The 23965-nt window shown below is 45.3% G+C and overlaps 1 protein-coding gene across 1 annotated transcript in view; it reads right to left on the bottom strand.

The window, feature by feature from the left end:
• Positions 1–11261: 11261 nt before the first annotated feature.
• The window catches only part of atp10b (ATPase phospholipid transporting 10B), a 58948-nt gene continuing 46244 nt past the window's right edge, over positions 11262–23965 (bottom strand). Inside the window, exons 15-22 of the mRNA XM_029771945.1 lie at positions 21471–21738; positions 21171–21247; positions 20740–20865; positions 20251–20451; positions 19982–20062; positions 19753–19857; positions 16083–16270; positions 11262–14574 (exon numbers count right to left, since the gene is read on the bottom strand). Of these exons, the coding sequence (XP_029627805.1) occupies positions 14277–14574; positions 16083–16270; positions 19753–19857; positions 19982–20062; positions 20251–20451; positions 20740–20865; positions 21171–21247; positions 21471–21738 (1344 nt within the window). The 3' untranslated portion in view covers positions 11262–14276. The remainder of the gene's footprint in view (positions 14575–16082; positions 16271–19752; positions 19858–19981; positions 20063–20250; positions 20452–20739; positions 20866–21170; positions 21248–21470; positions 21739–23965) is intronic.

Genomic DNA, 23965 nt, shown 5'->3' with positions numbered 1-23965 from the left:
ATTTGACACACTGAACTAAGAAGTAGTTGGTGAACCAGGCGAGGCAGTCATTTGAGAAACCAAGGCTGTTGAGTCTGCCAATAAGAATGTGGTGATTGACAGAGTCAAAAGCCTTGGCCAGGTCTATGAATACGGCTGCACAGTAATGTCTCTTATCGATGACGGTTATGATGTCGTTTAGGACCTTGAGCGTGGCTGAGGTGCACCCATGACCAGCTCTGAAACCAGATTGCATAGCGGAGAAGGTACGGTGGGATTCGAAATGGTCGGTGATCTATTTGTTAACTTGGCTTTTGAAGACCTTAGAAAGGCAGGGTAGGATAGATATCCTGTTAGGGCTAGGGGGCAGTATTTACACGGCCGGAAAAAAAACGTACCCGATTTAATCTGGTTACTACTCCTGCCCAGTAACTAGAAAATGCATATAATTATTGCCTTTGGATAGAAAACACCCTAAAGTTTCTAAAACTGTTTGAATGGTGTCTGTGAGTATAACAGAACTCATATGGCAGGCAAAAACCTGAGAAGATTCCATACAGGAAGTGACCTGTCTGACAAGTTCTTGTTCATCTTGGCTCTTTTTATTGAAGACTGAGGATCTTTGCTGTAACGTGACACTTCCTACGGCTCCCATAGGCTCTCAGAACCCGGGAAAAAGCTGAATGATATCGAGGCAGCCCCAGGCTGAAACACATTAGCGCGTTTGGAAAGTGGCCGATCAGAGGGCCATTAGACTAAGGCTCGTGCACGAGGGGATCCTATGCTTTTACTTTCTCTCTCGTTGAATGTAAACAGGCTTTGCCGGTCGGAATATTATCGCTTTTTTACTAGAAAAATTGCATAAAAATTGATTTTAAACAGCGCTTGACAAGCTTCGAAGTACGGTAATGGAATATTTAGATTTTTTTGTCACGAAATGCGCCGTGCTCGTAACCCTTATTTACCCTTTCGGATAGTGTCTTGAACGCATGAACAAAACGCCGCTGTTTGGATATAACAATGGATTATTTGGGACCAAACCAACATTTGTTATTGAAGTAGAAGTCCTGGGAGTGCATTCTGACGAAGAACACCAAAGGTAATCAAACTTTTCTAATAGTAAATCGGAGTTTGGTGAAGGCTAAACTTGCTGGGTGTCTAAATAGCTAGCCCTGTGATGCCGGGCTATCTACTTAGAATATTGCAAAATGTGCTTTCACCAAAAAGCTATTTTAAAATCGGACATATCGAGTGCATAGAGGAGTTCCGTATCTATAATTCTTAAAATAATTGTTATGCTTTTTGTGAACGTTGCCAATTTAGTAAATTGTTAGTAAATTCACCGGAAGTTTATGGGGGGTATGCTAGTTCTGAACGTCACATGCTAATGTAAAAAGCTGGTTTTTGATATAAATATGAACTTGATTGAACAAAACATGCATGTATTGTATAACATAATGTCCTAGGTGTGTCATCTGATGAAGATCATCAAAGGTTAGTGCTGCATTTAGCTGTCTTCTGGGTTTTTGTGACATTATATGCTAGCTTGAAAAATGGGTGTCTGATTATTTCTGGCTGGGTACTCTGCTGACATAATCTAATGTTTTGCTTTAGTTGTAAAGCCTTTTTGAAATCGGACAGTGTGGTTAGATTAACGAGAGTCTTGTCTTTAAAATGCTGTAAAATAGTCATATGTTTGAGAAATTGAAGTAATAGCATTTCTAAGGTATTTGAATAACGCCCCACAGGATTCCACTGGCTGTTACGTAGGTGGGACGATTTGGTGCCACCTACCCTAGAGAGGATATAGGTCTGTAGCAGTATGGGTCTAGAGTGTCTTCCCCTTTGAAAAGGAGGATGACCGCGGCAGCTTTCCTGTCTTTGGGGATCTCAGACGATACGAAAGAGAGGGTGAACAGGCTAGTAATACGGGTTGCAACAATTTCGGCGGATAATTTTAGAAAGAGAGGGTCCAGATTGTCTAGCCCGGCTTTGTAGGGCTCCAGATTTGTAGCTCTTTCAGAACATCAGCTAATGCAGTACGCCACAGGATGTTTTTGTGCTGGTCAAGGTCAGGTCTGGAGTGTACCAAGGGATATATCTGTTCCTGGTTCTACATTTTTTGATTGGGGCATGCTTATTTAAGATGGTGAGGAAAGCACTTTTAAAGAATAACCAGGCATCATCTACTGATGGAATGAGGTCAATATCCTTCCAGGATACCGGGGCCAGGTCATTTAGAAAGGCCTGCTCGCTGAAGTGTTTTAGGGAGCGTTTGACAGTGATGAGGGGTGGTCGTTTGACCGCAGACCCATTACGGACGCAGGCAATGAGGCAGTGATCCCTGAGATCCTGGATGAAGACAGCAGAGGTGTATTTGGAGGGCAGGTTGGTTAGGATGATATATATGAGGGTGCCCATGTTTACGGATTTGGGGTTGTATCTGGTAGGTTCATTGATAATTTGTGTGAGATTGAGGGCATCAAGCTTAGATTGTAGGATGGCTGGGGTGTTAAGCATGTCCCAGTTTAGGTCACCTAGCAGCACTAGCTCTGAAGATAGATGGGGGTCAATCAGTTCACATATGGTGTGTCTAGGGCACAGCTGGGGGCAGAGGGTGGTCTATAGCAAGCGGCAACGGTGAGAGACTTGTTTCTGGAAAGGTGGATTTTTAATCGTAGAAGCTCGAATTGTTTGGGTACAGACCTGGATAGTATGACAGAACTCTGCAGGCTATCTCTGCAGTAGATTGCAACACCGCCCCCTTTGGCAGTTCTATCTTGTCGGAAAATGTTATAGTTAGGGATGGAAATTTCAGGGTTTTTGTGGTCTTCCTAAGCCAGGATTCAGACACGGCTAGGACATCCGGGTTGGCGGAGTGTGCTAAAGCAGTGAATAAAACAAACTTAGGGAGGAGGCTTCTAATGTTAACATGCATGAGACCAAGGTTTTTACGGTTACAGAAGTCAACAAATGAGAGCGCCTGGGGAATGGGAGTGGTGCTGGGGGCTGAAGGGCCTGGATTAACCTCTACATCACCAGAGGAACAGAGGAGGAGTAGGATAAGGGTACGGCTGAAGGCTATAAGAACTGGTCATCTAGTGCATTCGGAACAGAGAGTAAAACCAGCAGGTTTCTGGGCGCGGTAGAATAAATTCAAGGCATAATGTACAGACAAAGGTATGGTAGGATGTGAATACAGTGGAGGTAAACCTATGCTCTGAGTGACAATGAGAGAGATATTGTCTCTAAAACATCATTTAAACCAGGTGAGGTCACCGCATGTGTGGGAGGTGGAACTAAATGGTTAACTAAGGCGTATTGAGCAGGGCTAGAGGCTCTACATTAAAATAAGACAATAATTACTAACCATAACAGCAATGGACAAGGCATATTGACATTAGGGAGAGGCATGCGTAGCCGAGAGATCATATGGATTAACGGTTTAAAGGGTTAAGGTTAGGGTTAGGGGAAGGGTTAGTTAGCATGCTAAGTAGTGACAAGGTAGCTAAAATGTAGGAAGTAGTTAATTAGCTAAAACTTAAAAGTCTGTGATGAGATTCGAACACACAACCTTCGGGTTGCTAAACGTTTGCATTTTACACCCACCCATCCACTCCAACCGACTTCCCTCCTTTCGTTTATGCCTTAAGTAACCTACTGTCATACCAAACGTAACATATCATACTCATTTGAGTGTCACAGATTTACGTAGGGCAATATAATGTTGCGTAATGTAAAGTAACATAGCACACTAATAGGAGTGGCAAAGATTATTGTTAAATATAATATGTTTTGCTCTGAGGCCAGGCTGTTTAAAAAAAAAATATTTTAACCGAAAACAATCACAGTAAAGTACTTAATTGTTACCCAGAAATGATTTGATAGAGATTAAAAATGGACCTTTAACCATTAGATGTCATTTGTTTTACCCCTTTGGAAAAACGTTTTTATATTTAAGCCAACATATGCAGTGTTTACCATGAATGTGTTCTTTGCGAATGTGGTAACATTGTCTTTAAAAGGCACATTCTCGACAACCCGCGATCCCTGACAAAATGGTTTCAAGTGATATCTTCTGGCATTGTAGCTCATATAATTTATCCCCCCCCCAAAAAACTTTACATTTACTTCACAGCGATGCTGGGTCACATCGGGCTGCACTGCCCTCGTCGAGAGGAGCTGGTGGTCTGTGCCAACGGGCTGCAGCCATTGGACGAGGAGCTGTTCAGGATTGCTGAGCGCTATAACAGCCTGTAAGCCATTGGCCTCGGGAGTGTGAGGTCACCTGTAGAGGCTTTGTGGAGTTTGTGAAGACGTGTGGGAAGAGACTAACTCAGCTGTTCATCATGGAGGAGGTCCTGGTGCCTGATGATGATTATAGTGACATAGAACAGCTACACACAAAGGGGTCCAAGCACCTGGGATGCATGTGGTACCCTGATATGATGCCTACCTAGTAGTGAGAGAGAGAGAGAGAGAGAGAGAGAGACATGGAGAGACATGGAGAGACATGGAGAGACATGGAGAGACATGGAGAGACATGGAGAGACAGAGATTAAGGAAAGCTTTGACTACGTACAGACTCAGTGAGCATAGCCTTGCTACAATAATGCTCTCCTAGACGACAGAGAGATGTTCAAGGCTATCAGAAGAGGGAGTCCTTTAACCGGTTCCGTCTGTTCCAGGAAAAACAGTATATACTTGGGGTTTATTCAATCCGCATCGTGGAAGTTCGGCTTTACAACGTCATTGAAATTTAAAGGCAATGTTCCTTTTTTTTTTGCGTAGACTGCGTTCACTGTAAACACTGCATATGTCGGCTCAGTCGGGAAATTACCTTTAAATGTTCTATCACGCGGAATCCTTAATGCTTCAGCGTTCCAGATTGAATAGAACCCCTTGTCTCTAACTAACTTTGTGTCATCATTCCAGGAGAAATGATAGGAAAGGGAAAAGGAATGATAAGTTATTTCTTCTAAGTGTTACTTTCCAGTTATTGTTTTGTTACGGTTTATTTCTTGAAAATGTCTAGAAAAGTCCCCGTCAATATTACCCCAATTCACAATAATACAGCTTCAAAGAGAGGTGGGTGTATAACCGAACCTCTTCCTGTTTGGTGTTATGTCCTGCAGTCTGGGTTTCAGGAATACTACTGTATGTAGGTCAGTGTCACAGCATAACACAGAGTGGGCTTCTCCAGTCTCTGCTTTATCACCTCTCTAGTGTGGCCAGACCACCTGGTAATGTCTGGAGGAGGGGGTGAGGCCAGCCTGGTAATGTCTGGAGGAGGGGGTGAGGCCAGACCACCTGGTAATGATCTGGAGAAGGGGGTGATCTGGGAGGAGGGGGTGAGGCCGGCCTGGTAATGTCTGGAGGAGGGGGTGATCTGGGAGGAGGGGGTGATCTGGGAGGAGGGGGTGAGGCCAGCCTGGTAATGTCTGGAGGAGGGGGTGAGGCCAGCCTGGTAATGTCTGGAGGAGGGGTGAGGCCAGCCTGGTAATGTCTGGAGGAGGGGGTGAGGCCAGCCAGCCTGGTAATGACTGGAGGAGGGGGTGAGGCCAGCCTGGTAATGTCTGGAGGAGGGGGTGAGACCAGCCTGGTAATGTCTGGAGGAGGGGGTGAGACCAGCCACCCTGGTAATGTCTGCAGGAGGGGGTGAGGCCAGCCAGCCTGGTAATGTCTGGAGGAGGGGGTGAGGCCAGCCAGCCTGGTAATGTCTCGAGGAGGGGGTGATCTGGGAGGAGGGGGTGAGGCCAGCCACCCTGGTAATGTCTGGAGGAGGGGGTGAGGCCAGCCTGGTAATGTCTGGAGGAGGGGTGAGGCCAGCCTGGTAATGTCTGGAGGAGGGGGTGAGGCCAGCCTGGTAATGTCTGGAGGAGGGGGTGAGACCAGCCTGGTAATGTCTGGAGGAGGGGGTGAGACCAGCCTGGTAATGTCTGGAGGAGGGGGTGAGACCAGCCTGGTAATGTCTGGAGGAGGGGGTGAGGCCAGCCTGGTAATGTCTGGAGGAGGGGGTGAGGCCAGCCACCCTGGTAATGTCTGGAGGAGGGGGTGAGGCCAGCCAGCCTGGTAATGTCTGGAGGAGGGGGTGAGGCCAGCCACCCTGGTAATGTCTGGAGGAGGGGGTGAGGCCAGCCACCCTGGTAATGTCTGGAGGAGGGGGTGAGTCCAGCCAGCCTGGTAATGTCTGGAGGAGGGGGTGATCTGGGAGGAGGGGGTGAGGCCGGCCAGCCTGGTAATGTCTGGAGGAGGAGGTGAGGCCAGCCTGGTAATGTCTGGAGGAGGGGGTGAGGCCAGCCAGCCTGGTAATGACTGGAGGAGGGGGTGAGGCCAGCCTGGTAATGTCTGGAGGAGGGGGTGAGGCCAGCCTGGTAATGTCTGGAGGAGGGGGTGAGGCCAGCCACCTTGGTAATGTCTGGAGGAAGGGGTGAGGCCAGCCAGCCTGGTAATGTCTGGAGGAGGGGGTGAGGCCAGCCACCCTGGTAATGTCTGGAGGAGGGGGTGAGGCCAGCCTGGTAATGTCTGGAGGAGGGGGTGAGACCCGCCTGGTAATGTCTGGAGGAGGGGGTGAGCCCTGCCTGGTAATGCCTGGAGGAGGGGGTGAGACCAGCCACCCTGGTAATGTCTGCAGGAGGGGGTGAGGCCAGCCAGCCTGGTAATGTCTGGAGGAGGGGGTGAGGCCAGCCAGCCTGGTAATGTCTGGAGGAGGGGGTGAGGCCAGCCTGGTAATGTCTGGAGGAGCGGGTGAGGCCAGCCACCCTGGTAATGTCTGCAGGAGGGGGTGAGGCCAGCCAGCCTGGTAATGTCTGGAGGAGGGGGTGAGTCCAGCCTGGTAATGTCTGGAGGAGGGGGTGAGGCCAGCCTGGTAATGTCTGGAGGAGGGGTGAGGCCAGCCTGGTAATGTCTGGAGGAGGGGGTGAGGCCAGCCAGCCTGGTAATGTCTGGAGGAGGGGGTGAGGCCAGCCAGTCTGGTAATGTCTGTAGGAGGAGGTGAGACCAGCCTGGTATTGTCTGGAGGAGGGGGTGAGGCCAGCCTGGTAATGTCTGGAGGAGGGGGTGAGGCCAGCCTGGTAATGTCTGGAGGAGGGGGTGAGGCCAGCCAGCCTGGTAATGACTGGAGGAGGGGGTGAGGCCAGCCTGGTAATGTCTGGAGGAGGGGGTGAGGCCAGCCTGGTAATGTCTGGAGGAGGGGGTGAGGCCAGCCTGGTAATGTCTGGAGGAGGGGGTGAGGCCAGCCAGCCTGGTAATGTCTGGAGGAGGGGGTGAGGCCAGCCACCCTGGTAATGTCTGGAGGAGGGGGTGAGGCCAGCCTGGTAATGTCTGGAGGAGGGGGTGAGGCCAGCCACCCTGGTAATGTCTGGAGGAGGGGGTGAGGCCAGCCAGCCTGGTAATGACTGGAGGAGGGGGTGAGGCCAGCCTGGTAATGTCTGGAGGAGGGGGTGAGGCCAGCCTGGTAATGTCTGGAGGAGGGGGTGAGGACAGCCAGCCTGGTAATGACTGGAGAAGGGGGTGAGACCAGCCTGGTAATGTCTGGAGGAGGGGGTGAGACCAGCCTGGTAATGTCTGGAGGAGGGGGTGAGGCCAGCCTGGTAATGTCTGGAGGAGGGGGTGAGGCCAGCCTGGTAATGTCTGGAGGAGGGGTGAGGCCAGCCTGGTAATGTCTGGAGGAGGGGGTGAGGCCAGCCTGGTAATGTCTGGAGGAGGGGGTGAGGCCAGCCTGGTAATGTCTGGAGGAGGGGGTGAGGCCAGCCTGGTAATGTCTGGAGGAGGGGGTGAGTCCAGCCTGGTAATGTCTGGAGGAGGGGTGAGACCAGCCTGGTAATGTCTGGAGGAGGGGGTGAGGCCAGCCAGCCTGGTAATGTCTCGAGGAGGGGGTGAGGCCAGCCTGGTAATGTCTGGAGGAGCGGGTGAGGCCAGCCACCCTGGTAATGTCTGCAGGAGGGGGTGAGGCCAGCCAGCCTGGTAATGTCTGGAGGAGGGGGTGAGTCCAGCCTGGTAATGTCTGGAGGAGGGGGTGAGGCCAGCCTGGTAATGTCTGGAGGAGGGGTGAGACCAGCCTGGTAATGTCTGGAGGAGAGGGTGAGGCCAGCCTGGTAATGTCTGGAGGAGGGGGTGAGGCCAGCCTGGTAATGTCTGGAGGAGGGGGTGAGGCCAGCCAGCCTGGTAATGACTGGAGGAGGGGGTGAGGCCAGCCAGCCTGGTAATGTCTCGAGGAGGGGGTGAGGCCAGCCTGGTAATGTCTGGAGGAGCGGGTGAGGCCAGCCACCCTGGTAATGTCTGCAGGAGGGGGTGAGGCCAGCCAGCCTGGTAATGTCTGGAGGAGGGGGTGAGTCCAGCCTGGTAATGTCTGGAGGAGGGGGTGAGGCCAGCCTGGTAATGTCTGGAGGAGGGGGTGAGGCCAGCCTGGTAATGTCTGGAGGAGGGGGTGAGTCCAGCCTGGTAATGTCTGGAGGAGGGGTGAGACCAGCCTGGTAATGTCTGGAGGAGGGGGTGAGTCCAGCCTGGTAATGTCTGGAGGAGGGGGTGAGGCCAGCCTGGTAATGTCTGGAGGAGGGGTGAGACCAGCCTGGTAATGTCTGGAGGAGAGGGTGAGGCCAGCCTGGTAATGTCTGGAGGAGGGGGTGAGGCCAGCCTGGTAATGTCTGGAGGAGGGGGTGAGGCCAGCCAGCCTGGTAATGACTGGAGGAGGGGGTGAGGCCAGCCAGCCTGGTAATGTCTCGAGGAGGGGGTGAGGCCAGCCTGGTAATGTCTGGAGGAGCGGGTGAGGCCAGCCACCCTGGTAATGTCTGCAGGAGGGGGTGAGGCCAGCCAGCCTGGTAATGTCTGGAGGAGGGGGTGAGTCCAGCCTGGTAATGTCTGGAGGAGGGGGTGAGGCCAGCCTGGTAATGTCTGGAGGAGGGGTGAGACCAGCCTGGTAATGTCTGGAGGAGAGGGTGAGGCCAGCCTGGTAATGTCTGGAGGAGGGGGTGAGGCCAGCCTGGTAATGTCTGGAGGAGGGGGTGAGGCCAGCCAGCCTGGTAATGACTGGAGGAGGGGGTGAGGCCAGCCTGGTAATGTCTGGAGGAGGGGGTGAGGCCAGCCTGGTAATGTCTGTAGGAGGGGGTGAGGCCAGCCACCCTGGTAATGTCTGGAGGAGGGGGTGAGGCCAGCCAGCCTGGTAATGTCTGGAGGAGGGGGTGAGTCCAGCCACCCTGGTAATGTCTGGAGGAGGGGGTGAGGCCAGCCTGGTAATGTCTGGAGGAGGGGGTGAGGCCAGCCTGGTAATGTCTGGAGGAGGGGGTGCGGCCAGCCTGGTAATGTCTGGAGGAGGGGGTGAGGCCAGCCAGCCTGGTAATGACTGGAGGAGGGGGTGAGGCCAGCCTGGTAATGTCTGGAGGAGGGGGTGAGGCCAGCCTGGTAATGTCTGGAGGAGGGGGTGAGGCCAGCCAGCCTGGTAATGACTGGAGGAGGGGGTGAGACCAGCCTGGTAATGTCTGGAGGAGGGGGTGAGACCAGCCTGGTAATGTCTGGAGGAGGGGGTGAGGCCAGCCTGGTAATGTCTGGAGGAGGGGGTGAGGCCAGCCTGGTAATGTCTGGAGGAGGGGGTGAGGCCAGCCAGCCTGGTAATGACTGGAGGAGGGGGTGAGGCCAGCCTGGTAATGTCTGGAGGAGGGGGTGAGGCCAGCCAGCCTGGTAATGTCTGGAGGAGGGGGTGAGGCCAGCCAGCCTGGTAATGTCTGGAGGAGGGGGTGAGGCCAGCCAGCCTGGTAATGTCTGGAGGAGGGGGTGAGGCCAGCCAGCCTGGTAATGTCTGGAGGAGGAGGTGATTACAAATTAGTCATGTTTTTTTTTAACATGTTTATTAGGAATTCGTTGCTCTGATTCAACCAAACTGAAATACATCTGTTTTTTTATATGTTCATTGTGGACTGAGTTACTTTGTGCATCTACGTACATATTGCTGGCTCAAATATTATCATAATATTTGCGTGTAAAAGTCTGCAAATTAAAATATGTTTTATATTTATCTGATTAAAAGGGGAGGCTTTATGAACAATTGTCTAATATTCAGGTGTTTTATATGATGACTGTATTACCAAATGTATGTAATGGAAAGGTTTACCCCACGTTGACTAGAAAGGGATCCTAGGCCTAGCATCTGTTGATTCTTTGTGAAAATGTAAAACAACAACGGCATGTAGAACTCCTGTGCAGCTGCGTTTTATGTGAGATTATAAAGGAATGTGATGGTCCGGCTACACCATACAATACTACAGTTAGTTGCCTAGTTTCACTCATATTGTATTTCCTGGGGTTTTCACCTTTTCAAGATTTTGTGTGTCACGGCTCCTCCTCTGCAGTGCAGGGGCGGTTCCTCCTGCAGGCAGAGGAGGGTCGTTAGTGATTGGAGCTGGTGTGATTGGAGCCACCTGGGCTCAGGGTATTTAACAAACTGCTCCACTAACCTCTCTCTCGCTTCGCTTGCTCTCTTTCTCGCTTGCTCTCTTGTTTCCACTCAGTCATGTTTACACACACATATTCATGCACCCTACATACACCCTACATTATGACATTTCCACACCTCATTCCTTTTTCTTTGTTTAGAATTAATAGTTTTGTTTTATAATAAAGAACTTTTTGAATTGGCCTATACCGGATGTTGATGTCCTCTCATTTTTGCCACAGGCTATGAGCCGGCCTGTGACAAGTGAAAAATACATTTAATATTTTCCATTTACTATGGGTCCTGTAATTCTTGCAGTGAGAACTGTAATGTTGACTGTTTAATTGTAATTATAAGACATTTGAGCTATTCCTCACAAAGGCTACAGTAGTAGACATAAGGCATCAAATACACTCAGATCAGAGATTTCACGTTTGTCAGTTTTACCATGGCAACGGCCTCCATGCACAACACTGTTAATGAATGAATCATGGTGTGTGTTGTTTGTGGGCTATGTATAGTATTGTCACACCCCCATCAGTAAACATGAGATGTAACATCCGTGACGTTCTCAAATAACCTTATTGCAGTTCCCACATCAGCCACTAGAGAGCAGAGCCGTTCTAAGAAGGAAGCAGTCGAGAAGGCCAGGACGTTATATAAACAGGCAATATGATGAATTTGACCAATGGAATTCCAGCTAGACCTTTTCACCAGAAGCCACCTGAATTACACAAACGCTGAACATGAACTTGATCATTTATATGTTTCTTCCCATGACGTTTCTCTTTCTTTGATTTATACATATACAGGTGATCACATCCCATGTACAAATCTCAAATGTAAAAATGTAATATGTGTATATATATGTGGGTTTATTTTTGTAATATTATAAAATAATCTATATAGATTAATTGACATTGAATTTCAGACAAGACAGCCTTATTACGATTTGGTGTCCTCATCCTGACACCATTATACATTACTGTTCCAAATGTTCTAAATTCTGGACACATGAACTGTGTTCCAAATGTTCTAAATTCTAGACACATGAACTGTGTTCCAAATGTTCTAAATTCTAGACACATGAACTGTGTTCCAAATGTTCTAAATTCTAGACACATGAACTGTGTTCCAAATGTTCTAAATTCTGGACACATGAACTGTGTTCCAAATGTTCTAAATTCTAGACACATGAACTGTGTTCCAAATGTTCTAAATTCTGGACACATGAACTGTGTTCCAAATGTTCTAAATTCTAGACACATGAACGGTGTTCCAAATGTTCTAAATTGTAGACACATGAACGGTGTTCCAAATGTTACCCTAATGCATACACAGTCCACTACTTCTGACCAGATAGGGCCATGGTCAAAAGTAGTAGGGTGCCATTTGGACCGATGTCTGTGAACTGAAAATGCCACTACATGATGCACCATCTGCAGTGTTCCAACAACGTCATGATGGGTAGCTTGGGAGTTGGACAGGGACATGTGAGTTAAGGTACGGTGTGTCTGTGGCCACAGAGCGAGAGGTGATGGGATGGGATTTGGAGCGTCCATCCATTGAGCAAATTACTCTCAGGTGTCTAGGTCGGTCTGTGTCCCAAATGGCTCCCTATTCCCTATATAGTCCACTACTTTTGACCAGGTACCATACTGTGCCAAAAGTAGTGCACTATATAGGGAATAGGGAGCCATTAATGACGCAGAAGCAGCCTAGGTGAGGCAGGGGAATTTTAAATAAAACATACTAAGTGCTTTGTTCTGGAAAAGTGGAGGTTGTTTTTTTGGAGAGGGGCGTAAGGATGGGGTGGGCGGTGCAGGGTGGGAAGAGAGGCGAGACTGATTGGGTTATCAGTGTGCTCTGAAAACCATCAGTAGAGTAACAGGCTAATGTGTTTCCTGACTAGGCTTGTTTTGAGGGGAAGTGGAGAGAGGAGAGTGGAGCCTCCCTTGTTCTGAGGGGAAGTGGAGAGAGGAGAGTGGAGCCTCCCTTGTTCTGAGGGGAAGTGGAGAGAGGAGAGTGGAGAGTGGAGCCTCCCTTGTTCTGAGGGGAAGTGGAGAGAGGAGAGTGGAGCCTCCCTTGTTCTGAGGGGAAGTAGAGAGAGGAGAGTGGAGCCTCCCTTGTTCTGAGGGGAAGTGGAGAGAGGAGAGTGGTGCCTCCCTTGTTCTGAGGGGAAGTGGAGAGAGGAGAGCGGAGCCTCCCTTGTTCTGAGGGGAAGTGGAGAGAGGTTAGTGGAGTTTCCCTTGTTCTGAGGGGAAGTGGAGAGTGAAGAGAGGTGCCTCCCTTGTTCTGAGGGGAAGTGGAGAGAGGAGAGTGGAGGCTCCCTTGTTCTGAGGGGAAGTGGAGAGAAGAGAGTGGAGCTCCCTTGTTCTGAGGGGAAGTGGAGAGAGGAGAGTGGAGACACCCTTGTTCTGAGGGGAAGTGGAGAGAGGAGAGTGGTGCCTCCCTTGTTCTGAGGGGAAGTGGAGAGAGGTTAGTGGAGTTTCCCTTGTTCTGAGGGGAAGTGGAGAGAGGAGAGTGGAGGCTCCCTTGTTCTGAGGGGAAGTGGAGAGAAGAGAGTGGAGCTCCCTTGTTCTGAGGGGAAGTGGAGAGAGGAGAGTGGAGACTCCCTTGTTCTGAGGGGAAGTGGAGAGAGGAGAGTGGTGCCTCCCTTGTTCTGAGGGGAAGTGGAGAGAGGAGAGTGGAGCCTCTCTTGTTCTGAGGGGAAGTGGAGAGAGGAGAGTGGAGTCTCCCTTGTTCTGAGGGGAAGTGGAGAGTGAAGAGAGGCGCCTCCCTTGTTCTGAGGGGAAGTGGAGAGAGGAGAGTGGAGGCTCCCTTGTTCTGAGGGGAAGTGGAGAGAAGAGAGTGGAGCTCCCTTGTTCTGAGGGGAAGTGGAGAGAGGAGAGTGGAGACTCCCTTGTTCTGAGGGGAAGTGGAGAGAAGAGAGTGGAGCTCCCTTGTTCTGAGGGGAAGTGGAGAGAGGAGAGTGGAGACTCCCTTGTTCTGAGGGGAAGTGGAGAGTGAAGAGAGGTGCCTCCCTTGTTCTGAGGGGAAGTGGAGAGAGGAGAGTGGAGGCTCCCTTGTTCTGAGGGGAAGTGGAGAGAAGAGAGTGGAGCTCCCTTGTTCTGAGGGGAAGTGGAGAGAGGAGAGTGGAGACTCCCTTGTTCTGAGGGGAAGTGGAGAGAGGAGAGTGGTGCCTCCCTTGTTCTGAGGGGAAGTGGAGAGAGGAGAGTGGAGCCTCTCTTGTTCTGAGGGGAAGTGGAGAGAGGAGAGTGGAGTCTCCCTTGTTCTGAGGGGAAGTGGAGAGTGAAGAGAGGTGCCTCCCTTGTTCTGAGGGGAAGTGGAGAGAGGAGAGTGGAGCCTCTCTTGTTCTGAGGGGAAGTGGAGAGTGAAGAGAGGTGCCTCCCTTGTTCTGAGGGGAAGTGGAGAGTGAAGAGAGGTGTTCTCCCTTGTTCTGAGGGGAAGTGGAGAGTGAAGAGAGGTGCCTCTCTGTCTGTGGTATACTTTAGTATTCAATTACAATGGAAACTTTCCACAGCATTTGACACCAGAAGACAGACAGAAGCGGTGGTACTTTGCATCATTATACAAATATAGCTTTTTGGACATTACTTCATGAATCATCATTATTGCACACTGGAGCACATATCCAGATATGAGCCAGTTCAACAATATCTAGATAATCAGTCCCATCTTTGTCAAAATGACATAATAAATAGAATTCATTCTTCATTGCTCCTGTGTGTGATGTACTAAAGGTTCCCCTTGGATCCCCCAGGTTCTCCCAAGATCCCCCAGGTTCCCCCAGAATCCCCCAGGTTCTCCCAGGATCCCCCAGGTTCTCAAGACAGAAAGGGGTTCAGAGATCTCTTGGTGATGACGTTCATCATGATGTCACTTTCTGTGATGTCCCAATTTGTTGTTGTTGGAGTTCAAACCGGATTGTGCTCTGAGGAAAAGGGTTCCAAGGTGGATGATGGTGAGGGCAGTGGTGACGTTGATTGCCCAGAGAAGGCTCCTGTTTCTGGGCCTGTTCCTGGGCCACCTCCCATGTGCTCTCTCCCCTGAGCCCCCTCCACTCCCTGATCCACTGTTCCTTGGTGGTGGGGTCCAGTCGCTCCAGATGCCTAGCCCGTACGATGGGGGAGGGGGCTACTGTGTTAATCAGCACACGGTATGTGTACCTGGGGGAGAGAGAGAAAGAGAGATGGTGTGGTAATGGTGGTGGTGGAGGGAAAGCAGGCCAGTATAAAATATGTGCCTATTTGATGTAAATCAGAGCGTTGTGAATACTGTGAATATGACTCTTGTTCTGTGTGTGTGTGTGTGTGTGTGTGTGTGTGTGTGTGTGGAGACTGTGAATATGAAGCTCGTTCAGGGGCATGGACTAAACTCAGAGAGAGAAGAGGGGCTGACTGAGCCGCAACACACCCCTTTTCAGCGTCTGCACTGACTTACAGAGAAATGTAGACATATCTATATTCTCATTTAACTCATGAAATGAGGCCCTGAATTACTGTCATTAGGGGCTAATTTAACTAATGAAATGAGGCCCTGAATTACTGTCATTAAGGGCTAATTTAACTAATGAAATGAGGCCCTGAATTACTGCCATTAAGGACTAATTTAACTAATGAAATGAGGCCCTAAATTACTGTCATTAAGGACTAATTTAACTAATGAAATGAGGCCCTGAATTACTGCCATTAAGGACTAATTTAACTAATGAAATGAGGGCCTGAATTACTGTCATTAAGGACTAATTTAACTAATGAAATGAGGCCCTAAATTACTGTCATTAAGGACTAATTTAACTAATGAAATGAGGCCCTAAATTACTGTCATTAAGGACTAATTTAACTAATGAAATGAAGCCCTGAATTACTGTCATTAAGGACTAATTTAACTAATGAAATGAGGCCCTAAATTACTGTCATTAAGGGCTAAATTTACTAATGAAATGAGGCACTAAATTACTGTCATTAAGGACTAATTTAACTAATAAAATGAAGCCCTGAATTACTGTCATTAAGGACTAATTGAACTAATGAAATGAGGCCCTAAATTACTGTCATTAAGGGCTACATTTACTAATGAAATGAGGCCCTAAATTACTGTCATTAAGGGCTACATTTACTAATGAAATGAGGCCCTAAATTACTGTCATTAAGGACTAATTTAACTAATAAAATGAGGCTCTGAATTACTGTCATTAAGGACTCTGTGCCCATTATATCTCTCTTTATGATCAACTCAGTTAATCTGATTATCATTTAATTTAATCTCAGGCCAATTCTCTCTCTCTCTCTCTTAGCCAACACTTGTTCAGGGAGTCCAGGGGGAGGATCCAAGACAAATACATTTGTAAATAAATAAATCCATAGCTAGAATCCCAAAAAAACTGTCTGCTAGCCAGGTAGCAGTAACAGTGCCACCACAGAGCTGATGGTGCAAATTAGTACGACTTCCTTCTACAGTCTAGCTCCTTTCAGGGTTTCTATTGGAATACAGCTATATATGATAAAGTAATTATATAGTAATATACCGTTTAATGTACATTACTATGTACAGGGCGACCACAGCAGTGATGACACAGACCAGGTAGACCATCTGTTATTGCTGCATGACCCAGTTGTAGATATACAGTATAACATATAGATGCTATATAGTACTATAGTAATGATATGTTTACCTGGGCAGCAGGGCGACCACAGTAGTGATGACACAGACCAGGTAAAACATGGGGTCAGTCATTTGCTGCTGCAAGATCCAGTAGGGGTCTGAGGGTGGATTACAGCTGATACACACAGCACTGTAGACCAGGGTCACCATGAAGTACAGAGATACACTACCCAGCATGATCACCCAGTGGACTACAGTCTAGAGCAGCAATAAGACAATAACACAGGGGTTAATACATTATCGATAACACATGGGTGAATACATTATCAATAACACATGGGTTAATATATTAGCAATAACACATGGGTAAATACATTATCAATAACACATGGGTTAATACATTATCAATAACACATGGGTTAATATATTATCAATAACACTTGGGTTAATATATTATCAATAACACATGGGTTAATATATTATCAATAACACATGGGTTAATACATTATCAATAACACATGGGTTAATACATTATCAATAACACAGGGGTTAATATATTATCAATAACACATGGGTTAATACATTATCAATAACACATGGGTTAATACAGTATCAATAACACATGGGTTAATACATTATCAATAACACATGGGTTAATACATTATCAATAACACATGGGTTAATATATTATCAATAACGCATGGGTTAATATATTATCAATAACACATGGGTTAATACATTATCAATAACACATGGGTTAATACATTATCAATAACACTTGGGTTAATACATTATCAATAACACATGGGTTAATATATTATCAATAACACATGGGTTAATATATTATCAATAACACATGGGTTAATATAGTATCAATAACACATGGGTTAATATATTATCAGTAACACATGGGTTAATATATTATCAGTAACACATGGGTTAATATATTATCAATAACACATGGGTTAATATATTATCAATAACACATGAGTTAATATATTATCAATAACACATGGGTTAATATAGTATCAATAACACATGGGTTAATATATTATCAATAACACATGGGTTAATATAGTATCAATAACACATGGGTTAATATATTATCAGTAACACATGGGTTAATATATTATCAATAACACATGGGTTAATATAGTATCAATAACACATGGGTTAATATATTATCAGTAACACATGGGTTAATATATTATCAGTAACACATGGGTTAATATATTATCAATAACACATGGGTTAATATAGTATCAATAACACATGGGTTAATATATTATCAGTAACACATGGGTTAATATATTATCAGTAACACATGGGTTAATACAGTATCAATAACACATGGGTTAATACATTATCATTAACACATGGGTTAATATATTATCAGTAACACATGGGTTAATATAGTATCAATAATACAAATATCTGGGTGTCCTCTTGGACAATAAGCTTCAGTGGAGTAAATGTACAGACCTGATCTACAAAAAGAGCCAACAGAGACTGTACTTTCTCAAAAAGCTGGGATCTTTTAATGTTGACTGTACTATACTGACTCTGTTTTACAAATATTTCATTGAGAGTATTTGAACTTTTTGTATTGCTTGTTGGTTTAGCAATGCCACTGTCAGCCAGAGAAATATACTGAGAAGGATTATCACCACAGCAAGCAAGGTACCTGGAGTCAAGCTGATAGGCCATTGCCTTGTGGAGAACAGGGCCCTCCGCAAGGCTCACAAAATCCTTTTACTCCCAAGACAACCCCTGTACCCGGACTTTGAACTACTCCCCTCTGGGTGCTGTCATAGGGCACCCCTTTGCAGGGAAAACAGAACGAGACAATAATTTGTGCCAGGTGTGATGTCCCTCCTAAATAGCTCGGGCTAATGTTCCTATCTACCCAGGAAGACCAGCAGGCTAGTCTCTTTTTATTGGTATGTAACTGCTTTGAAAGTTGTATTGTCAATTTGTTTTGTATTTAAACGCCACTTTAAACGTGTACATGACACTGCAACAACATTTCCCCATGGGGACAATAAAGTCAGTAAAGTAGACTATAGTAATAACACATGGGTTAATAGATTATCAATAACACATGGGTTAATATATTATCAATAACGCATGGGTTAATATATTATCAATAACACATGGGTTAATACATTATCAATAACACATGGGTTAATACATTATCATTAACACATGGGTTAATATAGTATCAATAACACATGGGTTAATATAGTATCAATAACACATGGGTTAATACATTATCAATAACACATGAGTAGAGAAGAAAACAAGACAAGGTCAACAAACAAATATGAACAGTTATGAATAGACATAACAGATATGGATGGGTATGAATAGACATAATAGATATGGATGGGTATGAATAGATATAACAGATATGAATGGATGGTTATGAATAGATGTAACAGATATGGATGGTTATGAATAGACATAACAGATATTCATGGCTATGAATAGACATAACAGATATGGATGGTTATGAATAGATGTAACAGATATGGATGGTTATGAAGAGACATAACAGATATGGATGGTTATGAATAGACATACCAGATATGGATGGTTATGAACAGACACAACAGATATGGATGGTTATGAATAGACATAACAGATATGGATGGTTATGAATAGACATAACAGATATGGATGGTTATGAATTGACATAACATATATTCATGGCTATGAATAGACATAACAGATATGGATGGTTATGAATAGACATAACAGATATGGATGGTTATGAAGAGACATAACAGATATGGATGGTTATGAATAGACATAACAGATATGGATGGTTATGAACAGACATAACAGATATGGATGGTTATGAATAGACATAACAGATATGGATGGTTATGAACAGACATAATTTATATGGATGGTTATGAATAGACATAACAGATATTCATGGCTATGAATAGACATTACAGATATTCATGGCTATGAATAGACATAGCAGATATGGATGGTTATGAATAGACATAACAGATATGGATGGTCATGAATAGACATAACAGATACGGATGGTTATGAATAGACATAACAGATATTCATGGCTATGAATAGACATTACAGATATTCATGGCTATGAATAGACATAACAGGTATGGATGGTTATGAATAGACATAACAGATATGGATGGTAATGAATAGACATAACAGATATGGATGGTTATGAATAGACATAACAGATATGGATGGTTATGAATAGACATAAGAGATATGGATGGTTATGAATAGACATAACAGATATGGATGGTTATGAATAGACATAACAGATATGGATGGCTATGAATAGACATAACAGATATGGATGGTTATGAATAGATATAACAGATATTCATGGCTATGAATAGACATAACAGATATGGATGGTTATGAATAGACATAACAGATATGGATGGTTATGAATAGACATAACAGATATTCATGGCTATGAATAGACATAACAGATATGAATGGTTATGAATAGACAACAGATATGGATGTTTATGAATAGACATAACAGATATGAACGGATGGTTATGAATAGATATAACAGATATGAATGGATGGGTATGAATAGATATAACAGATATTAATGGGTATGAATAGATATAACAGATATTAATGGGGTTGGGAATGAAAAGTTAGATAGAGTGTTTTAAAACGTATTTTGACCATAGCTGAGAGATGTTGCTCGCTCACTAAAACCAGATGTGACTCACCCAGGTTTTGATCTCTATGGCCAGATGCAGTAGGATTGTGAATAAAGACACAGTGTTAATAGGAGTTCCAAACGTGTAGATGTCTATGTCTGATCCATGGTAGGTCTGGAAAAGTGACAATTAACTCATTATATTTGAAAACGTTTTGAAAACGTTATTGTCCACTGAAATTGACAAATTATACAAGCTATTAGAGGTGACTCTACAGTTTTTCAAGTGTCATTCTTACCCAAAATGGAATGAAGAAGCAAACCAGACTTTGATAGAAGGCGTCCAGCATGGCGATCCAAAATGTGAAGTGATTATATCCCTGAAATCAGAAACACACATTTAAACCTAAAGAGATATGCAATAAAGTACTCATCTATTTACAGATATTCCACATTGGGGTCTCACCACCAATACTAGTATCGACACAGCAAGCATCTTCTCACCGACAGAAATTAGTTGTGACACCCTGACCTTTGACCCCTAACCCCTGACCCCTTAAACACTGACCTCTGACCCTTGGCCACTCCTGTACAGCTCTGGGAGGCCCAGCAGCGTCTCCGTGGCAAAGTTTCTGTCCATCACTCCGAACATGATGGGCGGGGCGGAGGTGAAGAAGAGGTTGAAGAAGATTATCAGCCAGATGTCAATCATGGACGTCCCCGAGAAACCACAGTAGAACTGGTACCAGAAGAGGAGGTTCACATAGGTCTGGGGATAGAACATAGAGTTAAGGTTAGAGTTAGGGATAGGGTTAAGGGTTAAGGGTTAGGGTTTGGATCAGGGCCATGCCAGAGAAACCACAGTAGAACTGGTACCAGAAGTGGAAGTTGACATAGGTCTGGGGGACAGATTAGAAATGGCACAAAGTCCTTACTGGACCTTGAACCAATAAGAAGAAGAATACTTGACATGGAAGAGATTGTAAGGAGCCTATCAACACAAGTGTTTAGATTGGTGTTATGCATTGGTGGTGGATGGACGGGGTGAAATGCCCACAACATTCTTGTAGAAAAAGTAGATGGCCATGTTAGCCAGTCTTCTGTAACACCAGTGTCCATGGACCAGGAGCAGCTTCTTCATGTGTTTAAAACAGGAGATGGAGAAGTCACTGGCCATGACAGCCTGCAGACAGAAGATAAACAGAAAAACATGATTGTATTTTTAAATTAAACATTACAATTTGGAAGTTTAGTTCAAATGAGGACTAGAATATATCCAAATAAAACCTAAATAAAATCAAACACACAGCTCCTTCAACATGTGTTTGGTTGAGTTTAGAATGACAGAGAATCAAAATCTTTCATATCCTGGTCCCAGATGTGTTTGTGCTGTCTTGCCAAATCATATGATCATTGTCAAGACAGCACAAACAGATCTGGGACCAGGCTATGTCAGAGAATCTTTAGAGTAAAAGCCCTGACGCAAACCTGCATGCCCTCCTGTCCTGATATACCGATGCCGACATCAGCTGCTTGGATCATGTTCACGTCATTCGCACCGTCTCCTGAAGCAATCCAGTGGTGATAGACAGAAAGGATCAGCTATACTTAGATTGACTTTAAAACCGCAAAACTATAGACACTAACGGGGATATCTACAGACATTCTAAACCCTTCCTAAACCTAAACCAGTCAAGGGCAACATTTGGTCACAGAACTGTTTTAGTTTACAATACATTACACTTTCTTATCTTGACTTCTCATGGATCCATCTTGGGGATCTCTTACCTATAGCCAGGGTCATGACCTTCAGTCTCTCCCTAACCACCTTAACCACGGTGCTCTTCTGTAAAGGTGTGACCCTGCAGCACAGCACAGAGCGGCAGCTCCGAGCTAGCTCCACAAACCGCTCCACCAGGTCTGACTCCAGAGCCATGCCCAGGGTATGCCCATCAATCACCAGGCCAATGGAGGGACTGGGGTCCCCTGAAGCTCCTGGTCCTCCATACTGCCTCACCTCTTCAAGAGTACAGTCCAGGGTGGACGCACACACTGCCTGGAAAACACATTATACAGTTGGTTGTTATTTGTTGGCTGTTATTTGTAGGTTTACTGTTATTTGTAGGCTCTTATTTGTTGGCTGGCTGTTATTTGTAGGTTTGCTGTTATTTGTTGGCTGTTATTTATTGGCTGGCTGTTATTTGTAGGTTGGATGTTATTTGTAGGCTGTTATTTGTTGGCTGTTATTTGTTGACTGGCTGTTATTTGTAGGTTTGCTGTTATTTGTAGGTTGGCTGTTATTTGTAGGCTGTTATTTGCTGGCTGGCTGTTATTTGTTGGCTGTTATTTGTAGGCTGGCTGTTATTTGTAGGCTGTTATTTGTAGGGTGGCTGTTATTTGTAGGCTGTTATTTGTAGGTTGGCTGTTATTTGTAGGTTGGCTGTTATTTGTAGGCTGTTATTTGTTGGCTGGCTGTTATTTGTTGGCTGTTATTTGTAGGTTTGCTGTTATTTGTTGGCTGCTATTTGTAGGCTGGCTGTTATTTGTAAGTTGGCTGTTATTTGTAGGCTGGCTGTTATTGGTAGGCTGTTATTTGTAGGTTGGCTGTTATTTGTAGGCTGGCTGTTATTTGTTGGCTGTTATTTGTAGGTTGGCTGTTATTTGTAGGCTGGCTGTTATTTGTAGGTTGGCTGTTATTTGTAGGCTGGCTGTTATTTGTAGGCTGTATTTGTAGGTTTGCTGTTATTTGTTATCTGTATTTGTAGGCTGGCTGTTATTTGTTGTCTGTATTTGTAGGCTGGCTGCTATTTGTTGGCTGTATTTGTAGGCTGGCTGCTATTTGTAGGTTGGCTGTTATTTGTTGGCTGTATTTGTAGTCTGGCTGTTATTTGTTGGCTGTATTTGTAGGTTTGCTGTTATTTGTTGGCTGTATTTGTAGGCTGGCTGTTATTTGTTGGCTGTATTTGTAGGCTGGCTGTTATTTTTTGGCTGTATTTGTAGGTTTTCTGTTATTTGTTGGCTATATTTGTAAGTTTTCTGTTATTTGTTGGCTGTATTTGTAGGCTGGCTGCTATTTGTTGGCTGTATTTGTAGGTTGGCTTTTATTTGTAGGCTGGCTGTTATTTGTTGGCTGTATTTGTAGGTTTTCTGTTATTTGTTGGCTGTATTTGTAGGCTGGCTGCTATTTGTTGGCTGTATTTGTAGGTTTTCTGTTATTTGTTGGCTGTATTTGTAGGCTGGCTGTTATTTGTTGGCTGTATTTGTAGGTTTTCTATTATTTGTTGGCTGTATTTGTAGGCTGGCTGCTATTTGTTGGCTGTATTTGTAGGTTGGCTGTATTTGTAGGTTGGCTGTTATTTGTAGGTTTGCTGTTATTTGTAGGCTGCAATTCATTTCAGAAAGTTACTCCCTTCCTTATACCCTTGTTGACTCCCAGAGGGGAGGGGAAAACTTTTTGAAATGTTTAGAAATGAAATGCAGCCATAGAAGTTTCTCTGTTGTTGTCGTTTAGGGTGGCGTTCACATAATTTATTATTCATGTCAGAGAGGGGAGAAGTGCTGTGTGGTTTGTGACCTCAGACCAGCATCAATTACCAGGATGGTGTGCTTCCATGACATTTGTTATCTCTGGCTGTGAATGACAGGAGGAGCCTGTTTATAGTGACTGGAGAGTCTTCAACTAGCCTTGAGGACACAGACGTGGTGAAAATATTGAGGTGATATTCCGCCCACACTGAACTATGTTAGATATGGTAGGGGTGTAATACGATGGGAGTTCTGGAAATCAGTTTGTCATTGTATTACGCTGTATTACGGGGGTTTAGATTGTTTATTACAAAACATATGCTACTCCCCAGTCTGTTCATAAGAAAGTGCTGTTTATTTCCTACGAGGGTTGACTATGATAACTGTGATCATGCCTTGGATGTGTATTGGTGTATTACACCTTTGATTAGATCTGTAAGCAGGTTTAATATTGTTCTGGGGTAATTCCTCCTGTAAGCAGGTTTAATATTGTTCTGGGGTAATTCCCCCTGTAAGCAGGTTTAATATTGTTCTGGGGGTAATTCCTCCTGTAAGCAGGTTTAATATTGTTCTAGGGGGTAATTCCTCCTGTAAGCAGGTTTAAAATTGTTCTAGGGGGTAATTCCTCCTGTAAGCAGGTTTAATATTGTTCTAGGGGGTAATTCCTCCTGTAAGCAGGTTTAAAATTGTTCTAGGGGTAATTCCTCCTGTAAGCAGGTTTAATATTGTTCTGGGTTAATTCCTCCTGTAAGCAGGTT

The sequence above is a fragment of the Salmo trutta genome, chromosome 13, assembly GCF_901001165.1.
Source record: "Salmo trutta chromosome 13, fSalTru1.1, whole genome shotgun sequence".
Classification (NCBI taxonomy): domain Eukaryota; kingdom Metazoa; phylum Chordata; class Actinopteri; order Salmoniformes; family Salmonidae; genus Salmo; species Salmo trutta.
This window is presented reverse-complemented; position numbering and strand designations above follow the sequence as displayed.